Consider the following 21,562-nt stretch of genomic DNA (forward strand, 5'->3'; position numbering starts at 1 on the left):
AGCTTGTGCCTCGAGAGAAGTGTGTGTGTGTCTCTGCATCACAGGTGTCACTCAGCTTGTCCCTCTCTTTGTTTTCAGAGCACAACCAAAATCAACACTTTCAACTGGTCCAAGGTCCGCAAACTGAGCTTCAAGAGGAAGCGGTTTCTCATCAAACTCCACCCCGAGGCCCACGTACGTAGCCCCATGAGCACACGAAACCTCAGGAAAGTGCAGGACTGCGGGGCAGGGGACACGGGGGTGTTGACTCAGGAGCGGGTGGTCTCCACCCGTCCACCGTTTCCAAGTTTTTAATATTCTCAAGAAACAGAGATGCTCAGACTCAGAATTGAAAAGTAAAAAAGTTTAGTGGAAAGGAAAAGAGGAAAAGGAACTCCCCTTGGGGGGAGAAACTCAGTACTGGACTGTTATCTGTGGCTCCTTTTATGGGTTTTTTATGGGAAAACTGGGTCTTTGTGTTACAGAAATTGCCGGAAGTTAACAATCCGGGTTTTTTGTGGGGCCCTTTTAGACGAAAATTGGGCTCTTTGCATTTCTTAGGGACGGGCAAGAATGTTTCAGAGAATGCAAGGATCAGAGAGGTGGCTGTCTGCCATTCGCCTTAGATACTGCCATTATCTTAGCCTCAGTTATCTAGCTCTTCATTGAAGCTTTGGAGAAAAGTTTCGTGATGGACAGTTGACTTCCTGCTTATCAGAAAGAGCCCAGGAATTCCCTGGAAGTCAGAAATGTAGGTTGGGCTACTCAAAAATGGGCGTGCTCCCAGCAGCTGGTGGGGAAACTGAGGCCACCTCTTTCCGTGTGGGCCGTGTCTGCTGCCAGGCTCTGCAGGGGCGGCCGAGAGGGTGCCTCTCAGGCTCGGCCACACTCCGGTGTGGTCCCAGTGTCACCTCAGTCAAGTGGGGCATTCGCTATGGAGGGACCCACCGTGGTCCTGCTCTCTGCTGCTGGGGAAACCGTGGCTGTCCACCAGGCCTGGAGCACAGGTGTCACAGATGCTTCCTCAAGGACTGTCAGTCCCGGTCCAGGCCGGCCCGGCTGGCGCTGTGCCCGCGTGGCCTGTGGCAGGCCCAGACTCCACTGAGGACCGCCAGGCATAGCCCCGAGACAGCCTCAAGACAGGAGAGGGAGGCCCCAGCGCACAAGGAAGAGAGAAGAGGCGTCTGCACCCTGATGTTCCTGGCAGCACCACCCACAGTAGCCAAGATCTGGAGAGAACCCAAGCGGCCAAGAGTAGATGCAGGAGAAAGAGACTGTGGTCCGCATACACATGGAATACTGCTCGGCTCTAAGGGAGGAGAAAGTCATGGCATTGGCCGCCTCCTGGGGGTCCTGGGGCGTACCGTGCGGAGTGAAATGAGTCAGAGGGAGAGAGCGACACCGATGACCTCATCTGCAGGGTGCAGAGAAACACAATGGGGGGAGTAACGGACGCTCAGCGACAGTGAAGCCAAAGCCTGAGAGCTGGACTCCAGTAGGAAACAGGCCACGTGAGGGGCTGGAGGATCGACGAGGGAGGGGGCAACATCTAGATTATTTTTTGAAACTGTAATGAAGGAGCCAGAGAGTACAGCTGTCGGTCTGGTCCAATCCCCAGCACTCCTGTGGCTCCCTGAGCACAGAGCCAGAGTCAGCTCTGAGCATCACCAGGCGTGGCCCAACACTGTCCACTCACTGTAGCACTGTCCTCCCATTGTTCATCGATTTTCTCGAGCAGGCCCAGTAACGTCTCCATTTTGAGACTTGTTGTACCGTGTTTGGCATATCGAATATTTCACGGGTAGCTTGCCAGGCTTTGCCGTGCAGAGGAGAAACTCTCGGTAGCTTGTGGGACTGTCCAAGAGAGCTCTCCGAGAGGGGCAGAGGAATCGAATCCGGCTCAGTCGGGCCAGCCGCTTGCAAAGCAAATGCCCTACCGCTGTGTTATCGCTTCAGCCCAATAATGGAATGAGAAAAATAAAAATAATTCCCCCTAAACTCCACCAATACAGAAAAAGGGGGGAACAGGGAAGGAGAAAAACATAGCAAAAAGACACACACACACACACACACACACACACACGAAGTGTTTAAGATTTAAAAATTCCCAGGGCCTAGAGAGTACAGGGTTCAACTCACTTAGTTGTCAAACAATTAGAATTTAACATACATTTGTACTCTTGCTTCAACAAATATTAAGGGTAAGCCTTAATACATACATACATGCATACATAAAATTTAAGTACACAAAAAGAATGAGAATTTACAGAACAATACATAGAAGTTAAATGGTAACCAAAGAAAACCTTAATGGCCATTTTAATAATAACAGTATAAAAACAAAGCAAAATTAAAATTACATGTTTTCTTTCTTTTTTGGGTCATACCTCAGTGATGCTCAGTGTGGCCCAACACACAAACCAAAAATATTTTCATTAAAAGAATGGACTTGGGGGCCAGAGGTAGTTGAGGCATTGATTTGCCTTGCAGGTGCTGACCCGGGTTCAATCCCCAGCATCCCGTCTGGTCCCCCAGAGGCAGGAAGGACCCCTGAGCAGCACTGGGTGTGGCCCAGACACAAAACAGAAATAAACAGATTTTGGCCCACATCCCATAGTTGCTGTCATGTAAACGGTCATGCTTCACCACTTCACAACTGATCACAGAAGAGGTGCCACGCCAGTGAGGCTCTCTCCCATGCCCCACAGCCACCGTCATACAAACAGCCAAACTGCACAGCCTCACACGTGTGTCTACAGAGACAGCAAGGCCGTGGGATTCCCAGGCACACGGGGCTTCAGGCTGGAAGCTCGGGGGTCTTCCCGGAGTAGGACGGGCAGCCATAGCCATCTAAGTGTCCAGCCTTACAACCGGTCTCACTGGAGATCCAAGCCGATGGGACTCACCAGTCTTCAAGCCAAAAGCTCGAGGGCCCCACGCCGAGAACCGTCCAGTTCTGCAGAGCCTGGAGTTCTGGGAGCAGCTGCCTGCAGATTCCCACGCTCACGCCCAGAAGGAGCACAGCAGATTAGCAGGAAAGTAGCATAGACGCCAGCTGAGTTCAGTAAATAAAAACAGCAACACAGGAGGTTTAACCAGCAACAGCTGGCCAGTAAGTCCTCAGACAGTGGCTTTAAGAACCCCATTGTAAGATGCCACAGTCTTCACAGACTTCCCTTTATTGAATTATTTTTTGATGATTCCACCTACCATTTTGTGAACAAACAACATAGCACTGCACGCCACTGTAGCACTGTCCTCCCGTTGTTCATCGATTTGCTCGAGCGGGCACCAGGGACGTCTCCATTGTGAGACTTTGCTGTTACTGTTTTTGGCATATCAAGTACCTCACAGGGAGTTTGCCATGCGGGCGGGATACTCTTGGTAGCTTGCCTCGGGGATTGCGGTGGGAGGAGTACTCTGCCTGGAGCCCACATGCCCTCAAGGCCCCCACGCCCTCTAGCCCAGCCGGCTGGTGCAGGAACAGCCCGGGCGTGGACGGCATGTGGACGATGTGGGCGGGGAGGAGACACAGCCGTTAGACGCAGTGGCCGGGAAACAGTAATGCTGGATGCTGGCTGCCCGGAGGTGGCAGGGGCCCAGCCCACAGACTCAGGGCATGCGTCTCTTGCATTGGCTGGGAGACCCCCGGGGTCTGCACTGCCCCTACACCCTGCCCAGTCGCTCACGGACGTTGGTCTTCTCTCTCCAGGGGCCGCACCAGGACACACTGGAGTTCCTGATGGGGAGCAGAGACGAGTGTAAGAACTTCTGGAAGATCTGTGTGGAGTATCACACCTTCTTCCGGCTGCTCGACCAGCCCAAGCCCAGAGCGAAAACCGCCTTCTTCGGCAGAGGCTCCTCCTTCAGATACAGGTGAGGACCTCGTAGCCGGGATGCTCGGGTCCAGGCCGGGACAGCTCGAGGGTCCCGAGTCACATGGCAGCCGTAGGAAACGGGCTTTGTGGCAGCCACAGGTGACCAGCCACTGCAGATGAAGGACTTGAATGTTTGTAAGAGTTTATGAGAGAAGACGGGCGGGTCTGACTTTGTCTTTAATTGTAAAGTAGTGAAACTCTGAATTGCTCTCACTTTTAACACTGAATCTTTGCGCAGTGGGCGGACTCAGAAGCAGTTGGTCGACTACGTGAGAGACGGTGGGGTGAAGAGAGTTCCCTACGAAAGGTGAGACGGGTGAGAGCTTGGGTACAGTTTGTGTCTGGGGATTTCGTTTGGTTTGGGGGCCACAGCTGTCGATGCTCAGGGCTCTCTCCTGGCAGATTCAGGGGCCCACAGGGGTCCTGGGATGGAAGCCGGGGGTCAGACATGTGCGGGCAAGCGCCCAGCGCTGTTACAGCTCCAGCCCCCACGGAGTGTTTGGAGAGTCGAGGTTTTAACTCTTGAACCTTCCATGAGTTAAAGTCTTTCTCTCTCTCTCTCTCTCTCTCTCTCTCTCTTTCTCTCTCTGAGGGGGCTGGGTTTGGGGCCACTCCTGGTGGTGCTCAGGAGTAGACCATACACAGTTACGAGCTCGAACCAGGGCTGGTTGACCGCGCAGAGCAAGCCCCTTGCCCCTGTGCTATCTCTCTGGCCGCACAAGCAGTTTTTAGCACTTTGTGGTTTTCCTTTGGTGGCGAGTGGGGGTCGCCCAGCCTGCTCGGGGCCAAGGGCCCCTGGCAATGCTGGCGGGCGCTGCAGGGCAGACGCCAGGGCCACCCCGCCCGACTGCAGACCCTGTGGCGCCCGGGGTCAGACCCAGCCTGAGCACATCCCAGGTGTGTGTTGGAGCCTCCCCGGTCTCTGGCCGGCGGGCACTTTCCCTCACGGCCAGAGGCTCCTGCCCAGTTCTCAGACGTGTCCTGGCAAGCACATGGTGGCTCATGCCTTGTTCTCTCTGCAGGAGACACAGCAAGACACGGCTGTCTGTCCAGGAGCTGCCCCGGCAGGTGAGTCTGCAGCGTGGGGAGGCGGGGGACTGGGCCAGCCTGCGAGTGGGCGTGAGTGTGTGGCCACACAGTCAGACTTCCCACTGGCTCGGAGCACGTGGCACTGTCTGTGCAGGCTCAGGCCCACCAGGGCACTCTGGCCATAGTGACCATGCGTGACCGGGCACTGGCCTTAGTGACCACATGTGACCGGGCGCTGGCCTTAGTGACCACACGTGACCGGGCGCTGGCCTTAGTGACCACACGTGACCGGGCGCTGGCCTTAGTGACCACACGTGACCGGGCACTGGCCTTAGTGACCACATGTGACCGGGCGCTGGCCTTAGTGACCACATGTGACCGGGCGCTGGCCTTAGTGACCACACGTGACCGGGCGCTGGCCTTAGTGACCACACTTGACCGGGTGCTGGCCTTAGTGACCACACGTGACTGAGAACTGGCCTTAATGACCATGCGTGACCAGTCGCTGGCCTTAGTGACCATGCATGATTGGGCACTGGCCTTAGAGATAGGTGTGACCGGCTGTGGAGGCCGTGGCTAAGGCTGCGGCTGTGGTGGCCAGTGCGTTGGTGCAGGCAGACTAGCTCTCACCGTAGCATAGTCCAGGCCTGGCTGCGTCCTTTCCTTCCCCTTCCCTCCCTTTCTTTGTCCCCCCCCACTGTGCTCACTGGACAGGATGTTCCATGACCCGCAAAGCACTGTGCAGGGAAACTAGTAACATGGCAGGAAAGTCTTGTATTGTGTCGGAGGTGAGAAGCAGGAAACAGATTCACATGTGTTGACGTGATGCCACTACCTCAAAGGGAGAGGCGCACATGGGTCACACGTTGAGAACTGGTGCCCAGCCCAGTGTGACAGAGATAGCCCCACACAGGGGAGCACAGCAGCCTGTCACCCCCACTATAGGAGAACACAGCAACCTGTGTCAGCCACACGAGAGGACACAGCAACCTGTGTCAGCCACACCACGGGACACGGTGACCTGTGTCAGCCCACATCACAGGACACAGTGACCTGTGTCAGCCATACCACAGGGCACAGTGATCTGTATCAGCCACACCATGGGACACGGTGGCCTGTGTCAGCCACACCATGGGACATGGTGACCTGTGTCACCCAACACCACAGGAAGACATAATTCTTCCATTGCTGCAATGCAACGTTTTGCTTGTTGGGTCACACCGAGCGATGCTCAGGGCTTCCTCCTGGCTCTGTGCTCAGGAATCACTCCTGGTAGTGCTCAGGGGACTATATGGGATGCCAAGGATCGAACCCAGGCCAGCTGCGTGCAAGGCAAAAGCCCTCCCCACTGTATTACTGCTCCGGCCCCAACGTTTTATTTCTGCAGTGTTCTTTTCCTTTGTGTTTTGTTTTTTGCTTGGGGGCCACACCGAGCAGTGCTCAGGAGTTTCTTCTGGCTCTGTGCTCAGGGATCACTCCTGGGGACCATGTGGGGTGCTGGGGATGAAACCCTTGGTCAGCTACCTGCAAGGCCAGTGCTCTCCCCGCTGAACTGTCTCTCCAGCCCCCACGCAGTGTCCTTTCCTGTGTCGTTCTGGCAGAACACACACAGCCTCCCTCGGCGGGGACAGGCTTGAGCGCTGCAACCACTTGGCCTCAGGGCTCGCTGAGTGGGGCCAGGGTGGACGCGGGTGAGCTGTGCGTTGCCTCCCGTGCGCCCTCTGTCTCTCAGATGCCATTGCTCTTGAGTCCTTGTTTTGTGGTCTGGGCCCCCCCAGAGGTGCTGGGCCCCCCTTGAGGCCCCCAGGGTCCTCGCCATTCAGGAGAGCTTCTAGTCCTCCCCTCCCCGCCCCTCCCTGCTGCTGCTACTCTCATGGTCCCTGGCACTGGCACAGTGCCCCTGGGGGCTGTGGCTCTCTGGGCACGGCCGGGGCTGGCCGGGGCCCCTCTGCGGCCCTCAGGCTGGCTGCCGTGGGCTGGAGGCTCCGTCCTTGCCCGGCCCCATGGGCAGTCTGTTTTGCCCTGTGCCCTGTTCCGTGGCCACCCCAGGCTCGCACTGCTCCCTGCCTGGTGCTCGTGGCCTCCCGCTCAGCCCGAGGACACGCTTCTCCTCGCCTCCTGCCGTGCCCTCCCGGGTGACCCTCATTCCCTCTGGGTGGGGTCTAGCCCGTCCCGCCTCCAGCCCTGCGTCACAGACGGGCCCGGCTTGGCCTCTCCCCCCATGGCCAGTGGCTCTGTCGGGCCCACCCTGGGCGGCTGCCCCCTCACGCTCGTTTCCCTGCCCCTGCCCCTGCCCAGGCCTGCGGCTGTGTCTGGAGGCTGAACCGGACAGAGCCGGTCCCTGCCACAGGCCTCACCTGGGGCCCGGGGACCCTCGCTGCAGAGGCCGGCAAGCGTGCGGGACAGCAGCCCCCAGACGGGACGCCTGTCTCATGTCCCCGTTTCTCTTCTCTCCTCCCCCCAGACCACAGCCCTCCCCGAGGCCTCGAGGACGCCTGTGGCCTCCGGCCTCTTCTCCATCCCTGCGTGCCCCCTGGCCCCCGCTGGCCTGCCCGACTTCAAGGACCACGGCTGTCCCCCAGCGGCGGAGAGGAGTGGAGCTGCCGGCCGGGCCCAGCCCCCCGGCGCCCCCGAGCCACAGCCAGGCCCAGGTGCCTCGGGGTGGGGCCCCGCAGTGAGGGGGTGCGGGCCCCGAGCCTTCAGCCCGGAGCCTGGCGGGACTGGCAGGGGACCCAGGCTGGCCCGGGACCAGGGCGCGAGCCTGCCCCCGTGTGGCCGCCCAGGCGTGGGGGGCGGCCCCGGCTTCACGCTGGCAGGCACCCCCCTGCAGGTGTCCGAGGAGTTCATAGACGACGACCCGGCCGAAATCTCGTTCTTTGCCGGCGGCTCCGAGGCGTTCGCCTTCCCCTTTGGCAGCAGGAGTGGCGCCTCTTCGAGGGCCCCGGCCCTGGGCAGCCGCCCTTGCTCTGCGCGGTCCAGCCCGGACAGGTACTCCACGGAGGCCGTGCACCTGGACGCCGACAGCTGCGACTCGGAGGGGGAGCACGCCGCGGACTCCCCGGGCCTCCTGCGGGGGCCGCCCAGCCCCTCGGACACCGGCTCGCTCCGGAACAGCCCGTCCCCGAGCCCGAGCGGCTCCCTGGGCCGGCTGCCGCTCAGCCTGTCCCTGCACACGCCCAGCTCGGCCGGCCAGTCCGAGGCCAGCTCCATGGCCAACTTCCCCGCCTGCTCCGTGCGCTCCGAGTCCAGCTCCGCCTTCCAGTTCTCCGACATCGTGGACCAGCTGGAGCAGCTCAGCTGCCCGCCCACGGCGGCCGAGAGCCCCAGCAGCAGCGAGGCCGATTCCTGGGGCTCCGAGCCCGAGGCCCCGCTGGACATCAGCCTCTTCCTCGGCCACCGCTTCGCACAGCCCATGGGCGAGAGGCTGGCCGCCGGCTGGCTGGGCGGCGGCACTAGCGTGGCCCCGGGGGAGTGGGCCCACGGCAGCCCCCACTGAGCGCCATCCCGGGGCAGGCCTGGAGCTGCGGCTCCCACCGCGGCCTCCGAGGAGAGGGGGTTGGGGGTCCGGGCAGAGGTGCTCTTTAGGCGTCCAGGCTCATCTCTCCCTTTTGAATGTTAGAGAAAAGAAGAACGGGGCCAGGGGAGACGTGGGGCCACACCAGCGTGCTCAGGGCCCCCGGCTCCGCACTCAGGGATCACTCCTGGTGGGCTCGGGAGACCCCGGGGGTGCCGGGGAACCAGCCCGGCTGGCCGCGTGCCAGGAAAGTGCCTTAACCCCCGCCTCTCTGCACCCGAATGCCGACGTTTTTCCATTTCAACTCACTTGGAAGATGCTGGAAGCTGTGCCTCGGACAGAGGGCAGGTGCCCGTCTCTGTGGCCCCCAGTCGGTGGTCAGCCGCCACCACAGGTCTGACCCGACCGACGCCAGGCTCCTCCCTGAGTGCTGTGCGGCCACTGCCCAGTTAGCCCAGGCCGCCTGGCCCGAGGACGGCTCTGGCCTCTTCACCCATCGCTGCGAGGGCCCAGGAATGCCGCAGACCCCAGCAGCGTTCACGCCGCGGGCTCCAGTGTGGGACCGAGTGTCAAAAAGGCACGACGGGGAGGACGGCCAGGACAGGCTCCGCGGAGAGCAGGCACGAGAGCTGCCCCTGAGAAGGCGCTGGACGTCCACACCAGTGCCCCTCACTGGACGCGTCCCTGCTGCAGGGCAGACAGCCGTGGGCCTGAGGGTGGCTGGGGACACGGCTGCCACCGTCGGCGACACGCAGGGCCAGGCACCCCGGGACGCAGGGCACAGACACCGTCTCTCCTGGGGGTGCAGGCTCCGGGCAGCTGGTCTGTGACGGGCCATTCGGCCAGGCCCTGCAGGGCTGCTGCGAGGTGCAGGCGGTGAAGGACACAGCCTGGCCGAGGTGGCCGGGACAACTTGGACACTCCCGAGGGCGCCGGCCCCGACCAGGAGCCAGGCATCCGCCCGTGGCCTGGGCTTTGAGTTCCGTGCTTGCGTGTCCACGTGTCCGTGTGTCTGTCCTGTGGCCACGCTGCATGCTCTGGCCGGAGCTTTAAGCCGCTGCCTCTTCAGCCAGGGCCTCTCGGAACCTTTCCTTTCCCACCGCCGGGGCTGCGTGTCGAGTGGCCCCTCCATCTCCACATCTTCCTGAGCCGCACCAGTCCCTGCGACCCCCCTAAGTCACCTCGACTCGCGGCAGGCCACAGACCAGAACCACTGGGGGCCGGGGGCTGGCACCCCGTCTCCCGGAGCGCAGGGCCTGGCCTTGTGGGAGCCCACTGAGCCGGGCAGGTGTGGCAGCCGCCTCGGGGAGGGAGAGGGCCCTCGTCCGCTGGGCTCCTTCTGCAGGCTGGCCAGGAAGGGCAGCGGCCGGGGTCCGCCGTGAGCCTGAGGGCCCTGCAGGTGATGCTCCAGCTATGGATGCAGAAGGTTTTGGAAATGCACAGAAACGGGCCCCTTCAGCCCAATTCCGGCATTAAGGCCCTGGGCGAGCCCCCTGCCCTTTGGTGCTTCACTCCGGGACACGGGGCCCTGGCACTCTCCTCCCTGCGGCCCCGGGCGCCATCTCCACGGCCTCAAGCGCCCGCTTTGTGCCCCTGACACGGGCAGCAGGAGCTAAGGCTCAGGCCACTGCCCATCCCTGCTGGGCAGCTGCGTCTGCCTCTGCGTGGACAGAGGCTGGACCTGCCCTCGGCCCAGCCACGCCCGGTGCTAGTAGAGCCGCTGGTGCAGGGGCTTCCAGGTTCACACTCGGCTTCTCTGGGGGTCACCCAGATGGTGCTAGCAGACCCAAGTCCACTCCCAGTCCTACCAGCCAGCCTGACTCACAGGCGGTGCTCACGCTGGCGAGACCCCGTGGTGCCAGCCCTGAGCTGGGCCTCGGCCCTGCACGATCTCCCCGGCCTTGCCAGGGCCTGGGGGTCTGCACAGTTGTCCGGCGAGCTCTCCTCTCGGCGGGCCCCTCCCGAGGGGACGCCCACTTCAGACCACTGTGACTTGGGCCACGCTTCCCCCACCCCTGTCCGCCTCCCGGGGCCGTGAGCCCAGCTCGCAGATCAGCTGAGGGAGGACGTCCCCGTGGCCGGCTTGAGCGAGGGGTGGAGGCTCGGCGCCAGCCTCTTGCCCACTGGCTGCCCGCTTGCCCGCTGCTCGACGGGGCCCGGCGTTGTGTCCCAGCTCCCCACCGGTGTCACTCGCTGTGCGTCTGCGTCCTGCGCCCAGGCTGACGAGGCGGAGAGAGCTGCCGCTGGGCCATACGAGGGCCTGCGTGGCTGCTCGGGGCCAGGGTGTGGTAGCCTGGATCAGTTCCGTGTGGCCCGGGCCCGTCACACATGATCACGTGCGAACAGCCCCTTCAGCTGCTTCTCTCACAGGGCGCCCCTCACAGCGTGTGTCCCTGCCCTGACTCTGTCATGGGTGATCACACGCGGCATGGGACTCTTAGGTATGATGGCGCGGTACATGCCCCCAGCACCTGTGCACCATGTCTGCTCGCCTGCACGTGGCCCCTGTGCCCGTCTCTGTCATACGTGACTGCATACCCCCTGGCCCATGTGCCTGTCCCTGTCATGTATGACTATACCTTCCTGACTCCTGCACATGTGTCTGTCATGGAGGATCACATGGTACATGCCCTGTCACCTGCCTATCATGTATGATCACACGGTACATGCCCCGTCACCTGCCTATCATGTATGATCACACGGTACATGGCCCCTTCACCTGCCTATCATGTATGATCACACACCTCATAGCCATGTGCATATCATGCATGTTCACATATGACCTTTGTAGCTGTCATGTGTGATCACGTGACTCATGTGCATGTCTTATGTTTGACCACATGGTCATGCCCTGCACCTGTCTTTTCATGTATGACCACACAGTATAACCCCTGCACTTGTCTGTTATGTATGTTCACATGGCACATGCCCGTGTCCATCTGCCGTGTAATATGGCCACACGGTACATGGCCCCTGCCCGTCTCTCTCGGTCACGTGGCTCTGTGCATTTGATGCCAGCTTCTGTGTCTTCAGGGTCTGCTTGTGCCTCGTGCCTTACGGAACACTACAAAGAGATGAATCCTAGGACGGATCGTTGGTAGAGAAAAGTGTCAGCGTTTTGGCGGCAGTTGGAGTTGAGGGTTTGAGTTTCTGTTCTCAAGGCTGTGGCACCTTCCTCTGCCTGGCCTTGGCCCTAGGCCGGGCCAGGGCTGGCCGGGGTGTGTGGCCACTCTGCCCCTTCCAGGACGTGTCCCTCTGAACGCGAGCTCTCGCAGCGGGATGCAGAGCAAGGCCAGGCTCTGACCTCTGGGCCGGCCGGCTTTGAGAAGCTTTTCTGGCGCCTTGTTCTCAGTACTTATTAACCGTTTTCACTGAAATCGCCATTTATGACTTTGCAGATTTGTACTAACCCAGAATCTTTATATTGTTTATTCAATAAAACGAGAAATTGTTTGCTTTGATTTTTCAAATGGGCGTTTTAGCCTCCTTCCCTTTCCTTGCTTTCAGTTTGGTTTGCGTAACTCAGTGTTTCGGATGGTGACTGAGTCTCCGTGTCCTCGCTGGCTTCTCGCGTGGCTTGAGCCACGTGGGGCTGTGCTGCTTGTCGTAGGGAGACACAGGGCTGTCAGGAGCTGCGGGAAGCAGCGTGGGGGTCCCCGTGGCCCCAGCTTAGATGTGCAGACACGCACTGTGCACCCTCACTGCACGCGAGAGAATGAGCATGTCTTGTCTCCTCACCCGCAGTGGCCTGCTGGACCCAGGGAGCCTGTCCCCCATCTAAGCCTGCCAGATGCCCCGGGAAACCTCGGCCTCTGTCTTTCTGGGGGGCCACACCCGGGGATGCTCGGGGTGACTCCTGGCTCTGCCTCTGCACTCAGGAATTGCTCCTGGCGGTGCTGAGGGAACCACCTGGGGTTCCAGAGACCTGGGTCAGCCAAGCAGGGCAAACCGCTGCCCGCGGTCCTAGCGCTCCAGCCCACTGAGCCCCAGAGAGCCTGGAAGCACAGCAGCCCTCAGACGAGCCTGCACATCTCCGCGAGCTGGCACGCAGTCCCGCGCCCCGGGCTGTCCCTGCTTGATTTTGTTGGGTTTGGGGTGTGGGCAAGACCCTGCGGTGCTCAGGACTGGCTCCCGGCCCTGTGCTCAGAGGTCACTCCTGGCGGCGCTAGAAGACCCTGTGAGGGGTCAGGGATTGGCTGTGGGTCCCGCAAGGAAGGCGCCCTCCCTGCTGTTCCTCGGTTGGCAGAGAGGGCAGTGCAGGAGGGCTCGCCGGCACACAGCGCCAGCCTGGCCGACAGCCCGTGGCCCAGTGAGTGCCCACCGAGGGGGTTCAGCCCAGAGGGGAAGCATCTCTGCTGGAGCTGAGCACAGCCCACCGGGAGGGGGAGCACAGCTGGCCCAGAGTTTGCTTTCGGTCTGGCTGGGGCCACATCCGGGGCCTCGAGGGCTACAGACCCGTGTCTGGACTCGCTCCTGGCCATGCTGGGGCCCGGGCAGGGCTGGGGCATCCTGGGCCTGTCTGCCTCCGCACAGACCCCCGACTCTTCCTCAGACGGCCACCCCGGGAATTTCCACATTCCCTGTTAGCAAGTGACAGGGTCAGGCTGTGCCGGAGCCAGGGGGGGATCACTGCCACATGAGGGCACGTGTGGTGTGTGTGCAAGGGTGTGCAGGGCACGTTCGTGTGTGCAAGGATCTCCTGGTGTGTACATGTATGTGCATGTGTTCGATGTTTACACACATGTGCGTGCGTGGGCAGGGACCGTCCAGCACGTGTGTGTGCAGGAGTGTCCCCGTGTGTCCGGGTGCATACTTGTGTGTGTGTGCGTGGATGCCCACGTGCTGCTGCGTGGCCTAGAGCTGCGGACCCGTTGCCACAAGCCTCTGCATGTCCCTGACGCTGTTAGCGCTGAGGCCCAGCCCTTTGCTGTGCCAACTGGGGACCAGGTCTCTCTCCCCCTGACGACTCAGGTTCAGCGTTGAGGGTCCTGAACATGCTGGGAGCCCTCAGGCCTGACATTGCCGTCTGTGCCCCCCGCCCCGTGCCAGGCAGGGCGTGTGGCGGCATGCCTGGGGGTTCGGGCCCTCGCAGACTGCCAGGGCGCAGGCCGGGACTCTGTGTGGCCCACTGACCCTCTCTACAGCTCGTGCCGTGACTCCAGAGGGGCCTGGCTTGCAGTGAGGGCACGCTAGGGTTCCCTCGGCCTTGTTAGACTGGCCAGTGCTGACCCTGAGAGTGCCACGCGGTGGGACGGGTCTTTCCTGAGGCCCGGGGGGCTGCACTGCCCACGCTGGTCGGCCCGGCTCTGTGGATGTCGGGCCCTCCTGGCTGGCACACGACTCGGGAGGGGCCGGGACTCAGCAGCTTCTCGACCCTCCTGTGGCGTTTGTGCGCCAGGACCTGGGAGTGCAGACCCAGTGGCCGGGGGGAGCCCAGAGTCCACTTGACTGGCTGGAACAGGGATCCCCGCACCGGGTCCTGGAGTGGGCGTCACATGAAGGGGCTTCGCACGGGCCAAATGCGGAGTAAAAGTGACCCTTGGCAGGCTGGTTGTAGGTCAGCTTGTTCTCTCCTGCGTCCGGGGGTGCTCTGATGCCCACGACCGCTCCTGCCCGGGGGACTGGCGAGGGACCAGCTGGTGGTGTGTCAGAGTCGCCCCACGCCGCTGTGAATCTGTTGAGGAGACAGAGCGCCTCAGCTGGGGCCAGGACACAGACCGTGTGCTGCTCGGACCCGACCCGCAGGGCGCCAGGGACTGCTGTGAAATGACTTGTCGGGAATGAGGTGGCTCTGGGGGGGCGGGGTCCCCCCCACTCAGCAGGTCGTCAGCCAAGTGTCGCTGTGATGTGGGTGTTTAAACACCGCGTGCTTGAGGCCCCGAGGCAGCTCGACTGAGAGTGCTTCTGAGCCACAGCTGACCCTTTGTGAGGGGGTCAGAGGTGGTGGAGTGGGCGGAGCACCTGCCCTGGACGTGGCCGGCTCGGGCCTGATCTCTGGCCACACACCTGGTCCCCGAGCCAGGAGCCGCCCAGGGCACTGCACAGAGCGGCCCAAACACAAATGAAAAAATCTCTGTGAAGCTCTGCTTTAAAGGTATTTTCCAGTTTGGGTATTTAATAGTCACTGATTTCCTGTCTGGCAAACTCCCCGTGGCGCACCAAATATGCCAAATACCAGTAACAAGGATGGGTCTCATTCTCCTAAAGAGCCTTGAATATAATCTCAGGGCTAGGATGAAGGAGACGTTACTGGGGCCTGCTCGAGGCAATCGACGAATAACAGGATGATGAAATGAAATGAAATGAAATGATTTCCTGTCTCATAGACAGTTAACCTTTGAGAATTGGGGGCAGGTGAAGGTATTGAGGGGCCACTCGGCTACCCCTGGCCCTGGTGCCCAGGGTAGCACCAGGTGTGGAGGCCCCCGTCCGCTGAGTTTCCTCGTCAGCCCCTCGCTGGACAAGCTGGGACACTGCTTCAGGAAGGAAGGATGTTACTGCTTGCTCGGAATAGTTCTAGAAACGCCAGCGCTCTTGATGACGATCGTACAGGGCTGGGAACTTGAGCTGGGTTGGCCGTTGGTTTGGTTCTGGAGGCCACGCGTGGCGGTTCTCAGGAGCGGTTCCGGTGAGGCTCGCTGTGCCATGGCTGGACCGGACCCCCACCCCGAGCAGCCGTGTGACGCGGCTCCCTCAGAGGGACCGGGTGGCCCTGACCGCACCATTCCCTGGGGCTCAGCCCCGCGGTGTGCCCAGCGGCTCCGCCTTGCCGGTGCTGTGCTGCCTGTCCCCCCTCAGGGACAGGGTGGCCCAGGAAGGGGGTCCACGCGGCAGCGGGGACCGTGAGTCAGGCTGGCCTGCCCTGAGAGCCGCTGGCAGAAGTTAGGGTTGGGGGCAGCGGGGTCCCCGCAGCCCGTCCCGTCCTCACGCCACCTGCCCGTTCACTTCCAGGCCTTTCTGTGGACAGCCCTTGGCCTCCCTCCGCCCGGAAGAGCCCCCCGAGCCTGGGCCCCCTCGAGCAGAGTCCGTCCCCCCTCCTGAGCCCGGGGCTCAGCGATGCTGGCGGAGCCGGAACAGACAGCGGCGAGGACGAGGCGAGTCCCAAGGTGGGTGCAGCCAGCAGGGCCTGCTGGCATGTTCTCCGGGCGGGGACAGGAGCGGGAACCGTGCCCCCACCCGCGGCTCTCGCAGCACCTGGGCCTCACGCCTTCCTCCTCCTCCTCCTCCTCCTCCTCCTCCCCCTCCCCCTCCTTCTCCTCCTCCTCCCCCTCCTCCTCCTCCTCCTCCTCTTCCTCCTCCTCCTCCTCCTCCTCCTCCTCCTCCTCCCCTTCTCCTCTTCTCCACACACCCTGCATGGCCAGGACAGCTCTGTCCTCCTGGCGCTGGGACACAGCACCTGTGTGATGTGCGTGTGTGTGTGCGTGTGTGTGCGTGTGTGTGTGCGTGTGTAACGTGCATGTGTGTGCATGTATTGTGTGTGCGTGTGTGACGTGCGTGTGTGTACATGTGTGACATGCGTGTGTGATGTGTGTGCGTGTGTGACATGAGTGCATGTGTGTGTGATATGCATGTGTGTGCATGTGTGACATGTGTGCATGTGTGACATGCATGTGTGTGATGTGCGTGCATGTGTGTGGTATGTGTGCGTGTGTGCATGTGTGTACGCATGCATGTGTGATGTGTGTGTGCGTGTGTGATGTGCATGTGTGTACGTGTGCATGTGTGATGTGTGTGTGATGTGCATGTGTGTGCGTGTGTGACGTGTATGTATGTATGTGCATGTGTGATGTGTGTGAGTGTGCATGTGTGACGTGCGTGTGTGTGACGTGCGTGTGTGTAATGTGTGCATGTGTGATGTGCATGTGTGTGCGTATGTGTGTGACATGCATGTGTGTGCATGTGTGATGTGCGTGCATGTGTGTGATATGCATGTGTGTGATGTGTGTGGCATGCGTGTATGCGCGTGTTGTGCACATGTGTGATGTGCGTGTATGTGCATGCGACGTGCGTGTGTGTTTGTGTGTAACGTGCATGCGTGTGATGTGCGTGTGTGCATGTGTGACGTGCGTGTGTGCGTGTGTGTGCATGTGTGTGCATGTGTGATGTGTGTGTACATGTGTGACGTGTGTGCATGTGTGATGTGCGTGTGTGTGCATGTGATGTGTGTGTGCATGTGTGTGACGTGCATGTGTGTGCATGTGCGACATGAGTGTGTGTGTGTATGCGTGTGTGGATCTGTGCGTGAGTCTGTGGCAGGGCCCAGTGGCGGGCAGCAGGATCTGGGGTCCCTGCCCTGTCAGGACAGGCTGCAGCTGGTCCCAGGCTTTGCCAGTAGGGGAGGAGGCAGTGGGGCTGGCTGGGACTCCCCACCCCGGTATCCCCTGGTGGCAGCGCCCCACCTCCTTGGGATGCTGCCCTTCACTCCCAGGGAGATAGCCTCTCCCACTCCTGAGGACCCTGGTTCTGTGGGAGTGTCGGGGCTGAGGTGTCGTTCTGCACCCTGGCAGAAGCGCGGGCCTCTGGGCTGGGCTGGAGCGTCCTGGTGGCGGCGTGAAGAGCGGGAACCTTCCGGAGGCCAGAGCCCGGGCCGGCCAGTGTGTGGGAACCATGAGGAGCTCTGAGCACAAGGGGGCGCTCCTGAGCCAGAGACCCCAGCGTACCCCTGGCCCCGACCCCCACAGCACTGCCCCCGGGGATCACAGTCCCCTCAGCTCCTCCCTCCCGAGGCCCCCATCAGGCACTGGGAGTGCACGAGGCCCCCACGCTCACCCTGCCTGCTGTCAGTCGCCTCTCTCCCGGAGGAGGAAGGCCAGGAGCCACGACAGGGTCTCTGACACGCGTGTGAAGCCAGCACACACTCCTGGAGGTCGGTCGACCCTGGGGGTCCCAGGAAGCCCCAGCTGCAGAGGGGACAGTGGGCTGAGGGGCTGTCGCTCCCCTGACAGAGGTGGGTCCTCAGTGCTTTTGAGCGGCCACCAGAGACCTGGGCTCGATGGGCCCCGGGGTCTGCCTGAGGGGGCATGAGGCACTTGGGGCGAGGCCTCTCCTGTGCACTCTGAGCCCCGGGCCAGGCCTCTGCCCTGCACACGCGTCTGCCACCTCCGGCTCCCCACAGGGCACCCCTGGAACTGCTCAGGGGACACAGTGCCGTGTCGTGAGCTGAGTCACTATGAATGTGTAGAGTCTCGCTACACACTCAGACGCGGTGTTTTGTCCAGTCACACATGAGAGACAGACGTGAGTGGGGACGCGAGGGGCTCAGGTGTCCCCCGGGAACGCAGGGTGAAGAAGCATGGGTGCTGAAACAAGCCGGTGTGAGCAGGGGCCACCTCCGTGAGTGCTCTCACTGGCTGCTTCCTACAGAGCGTGACAGCGGACGAAGCCCTTTTCATTGCCAAGGAGATTCTTGCCACAGAACGAACATTCCTGAAGGACTTAGAAGTCATCACTGTGGTATGAATCCCAAGTCTTTATTATCTTGCTTTTCTCACCTGTCTTGGACCTGAATCAGAAACTTCCTCTTGAGGGGCTGGAGAGATAGGATGGTGGTGGTGAAGGCACCCAACCCAGGTTTGATACCCAGTATCCCATTCGGTCCCCCAAACAAGACCAGGAGTAATCCCTGAGCATCTCTGGGCATGACACAAAAACTGAAAAAAAACAAAAAAAAAAGCTCTCTCTTGAGAGACGGCTCTTAATATCACCAGATCCCTGTGAAAATATGCCACTAAAAATATTCGTCTGAAAGCATGTCTAGGTCAAATTCGTCTGATTTCTTATTTCTGGGAAAACTAAGAATGGACCCACTTGAAGCGATTCAGCAAGAATCACGCTTTTGTTGTGGAAAGTGGGTGGTCAGCCAAGAGGACAGCCGAAACAATGCCGGAAGCTCTTCCCGGGAGCAGTGCTCAGGTCATTGCTGGCTGGCTGTGGCCACGCACCCTGGACCGGACCCCCCGGTCACCCCATGCTCTTCCCACAGTGGTTCCGCAGTGCCGTGACCCAGGAGGAGGCCATGCCCACCGAGCTGATGGCACTGCTCTTCTCCAACATGGATCCCATCTACGAGTTCCACAGAGGCTTCCTGCGTGAGGTGGAGCAGAGACTGGCACTCTGGTAACAACCGGCAGTGGGATCCTGCCCACGGCCCCCTGCAGCCCCATCCGGTCACTGTCAGGAACTTTGCAATTTCAGAGACTGCATCAAAGGAATCATGATTTCTCTTTTGTTTGGTTCTCTTTTGACCACACCTGGCAGTGTTCAGGGCTGACTCCAGGCTCTGCACTCAGAGACCACTCCTGGCGGGCTCAGGGAACCCCCTGCACAGTGCCAGGAGTCGAACCTGGGTTGGAGTCATGCAAGGCCAGCCTTAATGGCTGTACTGTAGCTCCGGCCTCAGAAGGACCATTATTTCATAGAAGTCGTGGGGGAGAACGTAAATTTAGTAACCACTTCTTTCTCTCTTTGGGAAGAAGGTGAGCAATCGGGATTAAGAGCAGCTGACCCCCTTTTGCTGCTTGCTCACTGTTGAGGGGCATCCCTTTCAAACCTCTCCTTGCCATCTGGCTGTGTACATGGCAGTCAGGCGGCCTCTGAGAACTGCTCTGAGTTTTCTGACCTAATTATTCATTTCTGTACCAGGGAAGGACTTTCCATCACCCAGGAGACACACAGTCATCAGCGAATTGGCGACGTGTTGCTCAGGAACATGCGTCAGTTAAAGGTAACAATTTCAGAAGTGACTAGAGGCACCAGTAAAGGCCACAGAGACATCTCAGGAAATGCATTACCCTTAGGACAAGTTTCCCTCAGATCACATATCCCACAGCAGGACATTTCTCTCAGAACGGTATTATCCACAGACTCTACTTTTCCCCTCATACCTTTTTCTCAGAGACATTTCCCTCTGTCTCAGGTAGACATTTCCCTCAGGGCAGAATTATACTCAGATGAACATTAATCTCAGATCGAGGTCAACCTATGATGGACATTTTCCTCAGGAAAGAGTTTCCCACAGATGATCTTTCTAGAAGGACAGAGTTCCCCTTATATGCACATTTTACTCGTGACAGTGTTCTCCTCAGAAGTACATTACCCTCAGGCAGAGAATCCTGAAGAAACACATTTTCCTAACAACAAAATTCACTGAGATGAATTTTTCTTCACAACAATTTCCATTCAGATGGGTATTTTATCACATTCAAATGGGTGATTTTATCAGGACATTTCTCTGAAGATATATTCACCTCTGCCCCAGAGAGATAGTACAGTGGGTAGGATGCGTGCCTTGCACACTGCACATAGCCTGCTGCATCCCATATGGTTCCCTGAATTCTTCCAGGAGTAAATCCTAAATGCAGAGCCTGAGCATCGGTGGTGTTGCCCCAAAATAAATAAACAAAAGACGTATTCACCTCTGATGGACTTTTCCCTCAAGGCAACATTTTCTTCTGTAGGCATTTCCCTCAGTAGACTATTCTCTTCAGATAGATATTCCCTCAGAAAAACATTTCCTTCACATGTGAAATCCCTCAGGACAGAGTTCTCCTATGATTGTCAGTCCCTTAAGACAGAATACTTCTCAGAGAAACATTTTCCTCCCAGCAGAGAAGCCATAATATGGACATTTCTTTTTTCTTTTTTTTTTTTTACTAGTGAAACACCATGAGGTACAGTTGTAGACTTACAAACTTTCATGCTTGGGTTTCGGTTATACAATGATCCAGTACCCATCCCTCCACCAGTGCCCATCCTCCACCACCAATGATCCCAGTAGCCCTCCCACCCCCCACCCCATTCCCCCCACCCCACCCCACCTCTGTGGCAGGGCATTCCTTTTTGCTCACTCTTTCCTTTAGGGTGTTGTAGTTTGCAATAGAGGTATTGAGTGACTATCCTGTTTGGTCTATAGTCTACTTTCAGCACGCATCTCACATCCCGAGCGAGTCCTCCAAACACCCTTTACTTGGCATTCCCTTCTCTATCTGAGATGCCTTTTCCCCCAGCATGTGCTGCTGGCTTCCAAGCCATGGAGCAGGCCTTCTGGTACTTATCTCAACTATTCTTGAGTATTCCACCCCCATTCTGTTACTTTATATTCCCCAGATGAGTGCAGTCTTTCTATGTCTGTCCCTCTCTTTCTGGCTCATTTCACTTAGCATGATACTTTCCATGTAGAACCACTTGTATGTAAATTTCATGACTTCATCTTTTCTAACAGCTGCATAGTATTCCATTGTATAGATGTACCACAGTTTCTTTAACCAATCATGTGTTCTCGGGCACTCGTTTTTTTTTCCAAATTTTGGCTATTGTGAACAGTGCAGCAATGAACACAGAAGTGCAGATGTCATTTCAACTGTACTTTTTTGCCTCTCTGGGATATATTCCCAGGAGTGGTATTGCTGGGTCAAATGCGAGCTCAATTTCTAATTTTTTGAGAATCGTAAGGACATTTCTGTCACAGCAAATGTTACTTGGTTGTACAGGACAGATTTCTACTCAGATGGACATATCCCTCAAAACTGAGTTTCTCTCAGTTGTACATTTCTTTATGACCCCTAAGAAGGACTTTCCTCAGGACCAAAATTCTCTCTAATAAAAATTTTACTCAAGATTAGATCCCTCTGTGGACATTTTCCCCAGGACAGTGTTTCCCTCAGATAAACTTTCCTCAGAACAGAATTCTACTGAGATAGATATTTTTCCTATCCATCTTAGAATAGAGTTGCCCTCAGAAAAGCATTTCCTTTGGGTCAGTGTTCTCAGATGGTTATTTTCCTCAGTAAAGTTTCTCTTAGATAGACATTTGCCTCAGGATAGATTTTCCGTGAATGAAATTTCCCTCAAGAAAGGAAACTTCCCTGGGGGAAGCAGATGCAGAGCAATAGTATAGCTAGTAGGGTACTTGCTTTGCACATGACCAACTCAAGTTCAATCCCTGGCATCCTACATAGTTCTCCAAGCCCCACCAGGAGTGATCCCTGAGTGCAAAGCCAGTAATAAGCCCTGAGCACTGTCAGGTATGGCCCAAAAACAACCAAAAAAAGATTTCTCTGGGGCTAGAGAGATATTATAGCAGGTGGGGTCCTGGGTTGGATTCCCAGCACCACATGTGGTCCCCCAGCATTAACTTGAGTAATTCCTGAGCACAGAGTCAGGA

General features: G+C 58.7%; 2 protein-coding genes across 2 annotated transcripts in view; both read left to right on the plus strand.

The window, feature by feature from the left end:
• The window catches only part of SNED1 (sushi, nidogen and EGF like domains 1), a 537,305-nt gene that overhangs the window by 179,039 nt on the left and 336,704 nt on the right, over positions 1 to 21,562 (plus strand). The window lies entirely within an intron of this gene.
• FARP2 (FERM, ARH/RhoGEF and pleckstrin domain protein 2) overlaps positions 1 to 21,562 on the plus strand; it is a 58,959-nt gene that overhangs the window by 21,010 nt on the left and 16,387 nt on the right. Inside the window, exons 8-20 of the mRNA XM_056108291.1 lie at positions 79 to 174; positions 3,692 to 3,855; positions 4,096 to 4,164; positions 4,880 to 4,925; positions 5,041 to 5,328; positions 7,351 to 7,537; positions 7,670 to 8,361; positions 8,772 to 9,020; positions 15,140 to 15,242; positions 15,352 to 15,506; positions 17,764 to 17,853; positions 18,383 to 18,516; positions 19,042 to 19,123. Coding sequence (XP_055964266.1) covers positions 79 to 174; positions 3,692 to 3,855; positions 4,096 to 4,164; positions 4,880 to 4,925; positions 5,041 to 5,328; positions 7,351 to 7,537; positions 7,670 to 8,361; positions 8,772 to 9,020; positions 15,140 to 15,242; positions 15,352 to 15,506; positions 17,764 to 17,853; positions 18,383 to 18,516; positions 19,042 to 19,123 — 2,355 coding nt within the window. The remainder of the gene's footprint in view (positions 1 to 78; positions 175 to 3,691; positions 3,856 to 4,095; positions 4,165 to 4,879; positions 4,926 to 5,040; positions 5,329 to 7,350; positions 7,538 to 7,669; positions 8,362 to 8,771; positions 9,021 to 15,139; positions 15,243 to 15,351; positions 15,507 to 17,763; positions 17,854 to 18,382; positions 18,517 to 19,041; positions 19,124 to 21,562) is intronic.

This window comes from Sorex fumeus, unplaced genomic scaffold (genome assembly GCF_029834395.1).
Source record: "Sorex fumeus unplaced genomic scaffold, SorFum_2.1 ptg000207l, whole genome shotgun sequence".
Lineage (NCBI taxonomy): Eukaryota > Metazoa > Chordata > Mammalia > Eulipotyphla > Soricidae > Sorex > Sorex fumeus.